Below are 8,067 nucleotides of genomic sequence, written 5' to 3' on the forward strand. Positions count from 1 at the left end.
GAGTCAACTTTTGAGTGTCTCCTACAAATATAAGACTCTCCTTCTCTGGAAGAGCAGGTTTATTCTCTATGGGGTAAAACCGAGACGATAATTTGTCCACCTTAGTACCAATATGTGCTAAGGGATCTTTACTCAATGTGTCAATAAGCTGGGGGGGTGATGAGGCCATTGCAAATGGTCTTTCAGCTTCTCCATGCATTTTGTAAGTACTGCAGGAGTCTTTGGATTCTAGTACCCTACTCTCCAGAATCTTATATTGCACGGATTTGGTGCATTTCTTCTCTGTGTTCTGCGATTCTTCCTGTAGATAACTGGAAACAGCTTTGGTATGAGTGACTGTAGCTCGCTCCATGTCTTTGCCCACAGCTTTGTACTTCTCTAAAAGTTCTGCCACTTTAGATGAGGTGGCTGTCTTTATAGTTTCATTGTCTTTTGTCAACTCACTGGACATTTGTTCTTTCTGGATCATCTGAACCTTTTCTATTGTGGTGTTAGGCTGATCTAACTTGGCAGCGCTGAAGATCAGAGAAGACCTGAGTCTTGAGCTCCTCTGGATCAAAGGATTTATTCTGGACCTAAATGCATCTTGTTTCATTATAGGGGTTTCTTCACCTACTCTATCAGGATCTGCAAATTCTTTGGCACTTTCAACTCCCAGTGACTTGCTGTTAAAAGACATAGGGGATTTGAATGCTGGGATGAGGTCAGTGGGGTGCTTTGTGAGGGTATCCCCAAGAACATCATTATATGCCTCTGATTCCATAGGCATTGGAAGACCTTCTTCTGGTTCAGACTGATATGCACTCAGGTATGAGGAAATCCTCCAGTTACGTAAACCTGTTCTATTTTCCTGTGTGTTCTTGTCCTCATCTTGGTCCTCTTCTTTGTCTTGTAAGAACAGGCGCTGTTCCAGACTTTGCTTCTGTGTAGGAGAAGTCTGGCAAATAAATTTCTGTCCTATATTCTGCCTTCTTAACATCATTCCCATTGGGCCATTCCCTGCAGGATTCAGCTGATCAGAGCCATGTCTCACTTCCCTGGAAGAATTTGAAGGTACATAATCCAGCCTTAAGGGGAAACCCTCCTGTGGAAAATTGGATTCGAGTTCAGGGTATCTGGATCCCTCTCCATAGTCTTCCAGTTCATTGAATCCTGGCCTACCACCTCGGATTCTCTCAAAGAGTCCCTGAGGCCTGCCGGGAAGATGGGGATGTTCAAATTGGTACTGGTAGAACTGATCCTTCTGAAAATGACTAGACTGGATTTTGAATTCATCCATATTGTTCATGAACATCTGCCTGGCATACTGCTTAGAAGAAGCAAAGTTTTCAAATGTTCCTTCTGCAAAACTGTGTCTCTTAAAAGCATCCAACTCCAGTTGCTTGGAACGGAGAAAACCCCTGACAGGATCCATCTGGGAATTCTCCATTTCTACCTTTTTATACATTCTCATAGCTGACCCCTCCACAGTATGGCGCAACATGTCATCCCGCCTGAAATTTGACAGGAAGTACCTGTCTGGATCAACTCTGTCCATAAGGGAGGGAAAAAGACTGTCATCCCTCTGGAACATCAGGGGTGCTTTTCTTGGAAAGAAAGGCATGTTATTTCCAAAGGGAGTCATGGCAAATGTGTTGTCTGCCTTTGCCAAGACATTGGCTGGAGGAACAAGAGGTTCTGACTGTGCAAAGAGAATTCGGAATTCTTCATCAAAGCTGGCCACCAGCTCCCCCTGGAAGATGTGTGCAATGCTCCTATGAATCTTCTCAAAAGACCACATAAAACTACAAAGAGAAACAGAAGTAATGATAGTGTATTAGCATCATACTTGAAACCATTTGCTTGCCTGAAGAAAATTCTCCCGATACCCTTTACTGCCCAGGCAGGCATTCATTGCACACTGTTGTTCCCAAGCCTCATAGAATAGATCTGGCATCACATCTTTGCAGCAGATTTTACAAGGCAATAAATGACTTCCTCTGTTCTAAAAAAGCCACTCAGTAGTAACAACAGCAAGAGAGCAAGTTGTTGGTAATCCTTGTTCAAAGTAGTTGTTCCTGCAATTACTTTGGGTTGTAATTGTTTTTTTATAACTAAAATGTTGTGCCCAACTTTAAAAAGAGCAAAGGAAACAACAGCAAGTCAGCCCTACCTCAGCCTGAGGGCAAATTGTGGAGCAAATCTTCCTGGAAGCCATTTCCAGGCACAAGAATAACAGAAGGCAACTGGCATCAGACAGCAGGTATTTACCAAGGGCAAACAATGCCTGACCCAATCCGATTGCCTTCTACAAAGAGATGGCTGGCTGCATGGACAAGGGGACAGCATAGTAAGAGTGTCCACATGGCCTTTAAGTAGCATTTTAGCCAAACTGAACCATTGGACTATATGAATGTGCCACACAGTACACGGGAAATTGCGTGGACTGTCAGGCTTAATGGGTGGTGGTCACTAATTTGAAGTCTGACTGGTGGACAGTTGTAAGTGGCGTTCCCCAGGGGTCAGGGCTTGGGGAAATAGTCTTTAACACTGTCATTAATGACCTGGACAACAGGACAGTGTGTACCCTCAGCAAGCTTGCAGCTGACACCAGAATGAGGGGATAGTGCAGTTCATGTGCCAGTCAGGGGCTGGGGAAATGTACTGGCAGGAACCTCATGAAATTCAGCAAAGGCAAATGCAGAATCTTGCACCTGGGATGGAACAATCTCATCCACCAATGCAACTGAGCAGGACTATCTATGAAACAGCTTAGCTGGAAGTGTCTTCAAGGTTCTGGCAGGCTGCTCAGGGCTATGTGGAGTCTTCCTCCTTAGAGATACTCAAAAAACATCTGGACACAGTCCTGGGCAACTGGCTCTAGATGTCCCTGCTTGAGCAGGGGGAGCTGGACCAGATGACTGCCAGAGATCCCTTCCAACCTCAACCATTCTGTGCAGGAAGAAGACATTCAGTGTTATGGCATTTGTCTTCCCAAGTCAAGCTTTCTTTGAAATGCTATGTACCTGCCTGCTGATGGGAAGTAGTGAATGGATTCCTTACTTTGCTTTGCTTGTGTGTGCAGGTTTGCTTTAGCTATTAAACTGTCTTTATCTCAACCCACAAGTTTTCTCAGGTGTGCTCTTCTCATTCTCCATCACATCGTGCTGGAAGTAGTGAGCACACATCCATGTGGGGCTCAGCTGCCTACTGGGGTTAAGCCAAAACAGCCTGTAATTACTGTATCATTTTTACAGACGGTTTACATTCTCAATGTGAAGGAAGCTTGGCTTTGGGTATCTGGGCTTGTGGCCTTGTTTAATTGGTTTATCTACCTCCGCTGCAAAATGGAGTATTTTTCCTGAAAACTGTTGCTCAGTATCCTTCAGTGAGAAGAGCTTTTGTGACTGCTGTTGGTTTGGAAGTTCCAAAGCACTGCTTTATCAACTTAACCAGCCTCTTGCTCACTGAAACTGGACATGTAATGTTGCAGGGCTTCTCACCTGTAGTTGCCACTCAGCACCACCATGCAGTCCACCAAGAGGAATTTCTCTTTCACGTGGCCTTTGAAGGACATCCCTGTGCGGCAGTAGTAGGTTGGGCCAGAAACTGTCCTCACCCTTAGGAACTGCAAACCAGACAAGGGACTGACTCAGTTGGAAGCTGTTACTTCTCTCCCCCTGCCCCTCCTTCTTCCCCTTGCTCTTATCACTTCCATCCTGCCACCATTCTTACATTCAGCACTGGTGATTCTGTCTGCATGCACCATGAATAGATATAACCATTTATTAGTGTGTCCTCAGCCTTCAGTCCTGTATTGTTGTGCCAGCTCTCCCAGCTTTTTTCATACTCATCTTTCACTAGGCTCTGGCCTGTTTTCCCTTTTCTCAGGATTTTACTGTCACAGCAGCCCTCTGTGTCCCAGGACATTTCGCCCTCAGGATGTGAATTAGGGACAGGGCAGGTCTTTGGTTTGCTCACCTCCACATAATTAAGATTGACTCTGCATTTAGCAGCTGTATCGAGGAAAAGTTGAGAGTTCATCTCATCGAGCAAGATGTACACAGGCACTCTGCGAGCAGCAGCATCCAGCACTTCAAACAACAGATCCACATCAGTGAAAACATCCATCACTATGGCTACCACCTAGGAAAAGAATGCAAGAAAGACATCAGCAATCTGTGTCTGCTCACGTTCCCAAGGTGCATCGGTGTCTCCATTTCAGCTTCCTTTTTAAACCTTCCCATTTAAAAGTTCCTTTAAATACTGTAGGCCCCAGAACTGGAAACAGAATTGCTATCTAAGGTGTAATTCTGTGTATGAGGGTGAGTAGTGAGGAAAAAAACCTCACTGCCCCTGAGCAATCCCTTACTCAACAATCCAATGAGAACAGGTATATTTTTGGTCACATAAACACAGTGGAAGGTTGTATTAAGCTGCTTGGCCACTACCTGCTCATCCCCTCCAACACAGCCCTGCCATTTTTAGATAACCTCCTGGCCAGTGTTCAGTCAGCCACAATACAGCTGCGTCTATATGCTGCTAATATGGGAAGTAGCTTCAAAGCTGTATCTCCCTGTCCTTCCCAACTCTTACCTTATCAGTGAGCATAAATACCTGATGGAGGGGTCTAAGGAAGATGGAGTCAAACTGTTCTCAGTGGTACACAGTGAAATGACAAGACACAAATTGAAATACAGGAAGTTCCAGCTAAACATAGGAAAAACCTCATTTACTGTAAAGGTGACTGAACACTGAAACTGGTTGCCCAGAGAGGTGGTAGAGTCTCCATATTCGTCCTTGGAGATACTCAAGAACATGTCCTATATAACCTACTCTAATCAACCCTGCTTTGAGCAGGGAGGCTGGACTACACCATGTCCAGAGGTCTAGTCCTCTAGATGCTCTAGAGGTCTCCAGAGCTGAGATTGGAAACCTCAACTGTTCAGTGATTCTGTGAACTCTTGGTATGTTTTCACATAGCCTTACACACTTTTCCATGAGACCAGAGAGCAGAGGCTAGCTTTGATGCAGAGAACAGTAGTTTTAGACTCATCCTTCCCCTTTGTCAGGTCCTGGGAACAAAGTTAAGGGAATTAGCAGAGGACCTGAGGCATTCCGATTCATCTTTTGCACACATATGATTTTATCTCTGCTCAAGTTGAGCTCTTCATATTCTTACCTGTTGAGCTGCTCGAATCATTCTGCGAGCCTCCTCCTTAATGCTGGGATTGTCAGGGGGTGGTGGTTGCACAAGGGTTGTCACCTCTGTTCCTCTGAACCCAAAGACCATTGGCCAGCCCAGGTCAAGCTCAGGAACAGCAAGGTCTGAGTTCATGGGCCAGTAAGTACCAGAGGATCCATCCATGTCATTGTCACCTGTGGTGTCTGTGCTGCCTTCCTGATTGGCGTATTGGGGTTTCTGGAGATTCTGTATGATGTGGTCCACCTCTGAGTTACAAAGAAAATCAGGGGCTGCTTCCTCTGTCAGGAAGCGTTGGTAACTTTCTTTGCCCTCTTCAGTAAGCACATCCAGAGCTAAGCGGTAGTACTCCTTGTAATGGGGGGGCAGATAGTTAGGGTCAAGGGGATTGTCCCCCTGTGAGGAGCTTTGAGATCTACGAGCCATGAGGGGAGGGAGAGCTGTAAGAAAAGAACCAACAGTGAGAGCAGTTCCACCCTAGTGACACATCCATCCTCATAAATGGTGAGAGTTCGGGTCCATGATGGCAAAATCAAAAGAGAAAAGATTCAAAGCACACAGAGTAATATTGGAGAAAGTTCATCCCGAATGGATGGGAAGCCTTAAACTAGGCAAAGGAGGCAACCACTTCAGCACTACTTTAACACAGTGAAATGTTTTGGGGCAAAATAAAGAATAAATCAAATTGGGCAGCATTGTGGTGAACAAGGATGATGCATCTAACAAAATTCCCAACCTTCTTTTTTAGGCTGTGACTGCTAAGCTTAAATTTGTGGGTTTGTTTTGAAGCTATCTTGCCACACACACACCTGTAAAGAACAATGCTACTGGTTATTATCTGAACTCCATTAAAATTCATTTCAAAATGCTACAAAAATTATTTACTTAGTTTGGCACTAAGCCAAAAAGCATACGCATGTATACAAATGAACCCACTAAATCCTTAGAAATTGAGTGTTATAATCTCCTCAACATATGAATAGAAGCAGGGTATGAGTGGAATGCAGGAAAGTATAAAGGTATCCTGCTGCTGTGACATGGTCAGAAGTCAGAAAAGTTTTTATGACATCCATGAAGAAATAAAACCCAAGGGACACAATTGCTTCATCAGGCTTTTGATGCTGGGAAAAATCTGAGCTGACAGGGCTGTTATTCACTATTTGACAATTGTCTGTTGCAAATCTATTGAGACTAAGGACAAATCTGATTTTAACCAAGTTTTGGAATAAATGCTTATTGTGCCACAAATACATCTCAGTAAATAATATCCTGCTGATCTGCAAGGAACTGCAAAGCACTTCGGCTTCTGCCGCTCAATTAATGTCAATGCTTAGACATACTCTTCCTGTGGCCCCAGCACTGACATGCCAACAGAGGCTTCCTCATAAGAAAAAAAGGAGTGTGGCTGTCCTTCACCGCTCGTGCAAGCTTACATCAATAGGAAGGGATTGCCATGGATGTGGGAGGAAGAAAAGAGATTTCAGGCCTGTACTATCACTCTTGTTAACAGCTGTAAGTATAACACTAGAATAGTTTCAAGATAGAGCCTGAGTGAGCTTTCTTAACTGACTATGGGCATAGCACAGATCAGTGCTATGTTACTCCTACCTCAAACTCCCACAAGTTACTCCTGCTTCAAACTGTAACTCCTAGTAGAGCTGCATGATACAACAGGAAAAAAAAATACAGTCTTAATAAAAAGATAGGAACTGAATCTAATATATCCCTGTGTGAAGTATTGCAATAGATAATAATCTTTACAGTCTGTACATACCGCCTTATTTGTAATCTGGATTGTCCAGATTTATCTTCCTACTCTAATTCTCATTATATCTTTTTTCTCTAAAAATAAAAAGCAGTCCACTATATACCTCCATTTTGGTGTGGTCGAGTCCCCTGTGTACCTGCTCTTAACTGGTTTAGTAGTGTCTTTAGCCTTTCATTTTAAGGAAATGCTCCCAGAGTTCCCTTAATTCTTGGATAAAAGACCAGCATACTCAGATATAACCCATAGGGGATGAGTGGTCATGACAATAGCAAACTGCTCATAATGCCACCTTGCTCAGAACAGGAATGATGAGAGCCAATTACAAGAACAAAAAATGCAGAAGCAGAAGAAGCTGCTGATGATGCCTGGACAATTGAAATGGCAGAGGGAAAATAATGTTGATAAAGTGGTGAACCAACCTTAATTTGATATTTTATTAATATAATTATTTCAATACTGTTATAAATCAAGAAGGAGAAGATAGACCTTTAAAGGAAAATGTCAGCTAATGCTAAGCATTATTAGGTAAGGAATAGAGAAAATAACATCACAGATTCTGAAGGAACTCACACCCTGAATATGTGATTATGGAATTCTCATTCCCCACATCTTGAAAAAGGCTGCTATAAATCTGAATTATGACCTTTTAGTCTAAAGAAGCCATCTACAAAATATCACCAGGGAAAGCTGTCCATTTTCTCCTCCAATACAGGAACTAGAAGGACATAACATTAAACTAACAGGTAGTGGGTTCAAATGGAACACCAAGAAACACTTTTTCTCAATTGTACTTACTCTGCAGAACTCCTTCCCACAGGATGTTTTAGCACGGTTCAAGTATGTACAAACAAGACAGTTTTCCTCCAGCTCACAATTTGTGGCTGGAAAGGTAGGTCAAGAAAACATAGGGGGAAGGCTAAGTGGTGTATTTCTAATGGTAAGAGGAGTCACTTTAGTTCCCTAAGGATCTGTGGTAGTCAATATAGTCATGAATAAGCAGGAAAAATAGTACCTGTGATGAAATAAATTTGATGCAAAAGCAAAATAATCCTCATGGAGTCAAAGAATGGCTTGGGTTGGAAAGGATCTTCAAAGAGCATCCAGTTCCAGCCCCATG

At 43.3% G+C, this 8,067-nt stretch overlaps 1 protein-coding gene across 1 annotated transcript in view; it reads right to left on the bottom strand.

Annotated features, from left to right (window-relative positions):
- The window catches only part of FAM83H (family with sequence similarity 83, member H), a 6,488-nt gene extending 880 nt beyond the window's left edge, over positions 1–5,608 (bottom strand). Inside the window, 4 exon segments of the mRNA XM_010014682.1 lie at positions 1–1,784; positions 3,483–3,607; positions 3,961–4,125; positions 5,162–5,608. The exon segment at positions 1–1,784 is cut by the window's left edge and continues 14 nt beyond it. Of these exon segments, the coding sequence (XP_010012984.1) occupies positions 1–1,784; positions 3,483–3,607; positions 3,961–4,125; positions 5,162–5,608 (2,521 nt within the window).
- Positions 5,609–8,067: the final 2,459 nt, after the last annotated feature.

The sequence above is a fragment of the Nestor notabilis genome, unplaced genomic scaffold (assembly GCF_000696875.1).
Source record: "Nestor notabilis isolate BGI_N333 unplaced genomic scaffold, ASM69687v1 scaffold5585, whole genome shotgun sequence".
Taxonomy (NCBI): domain Eukaryota; kingdom Metazoa; phylum Chordata; class Aves; order Psittaciformes; family Psittacidae; genus Nestor; species Nestor notabilis.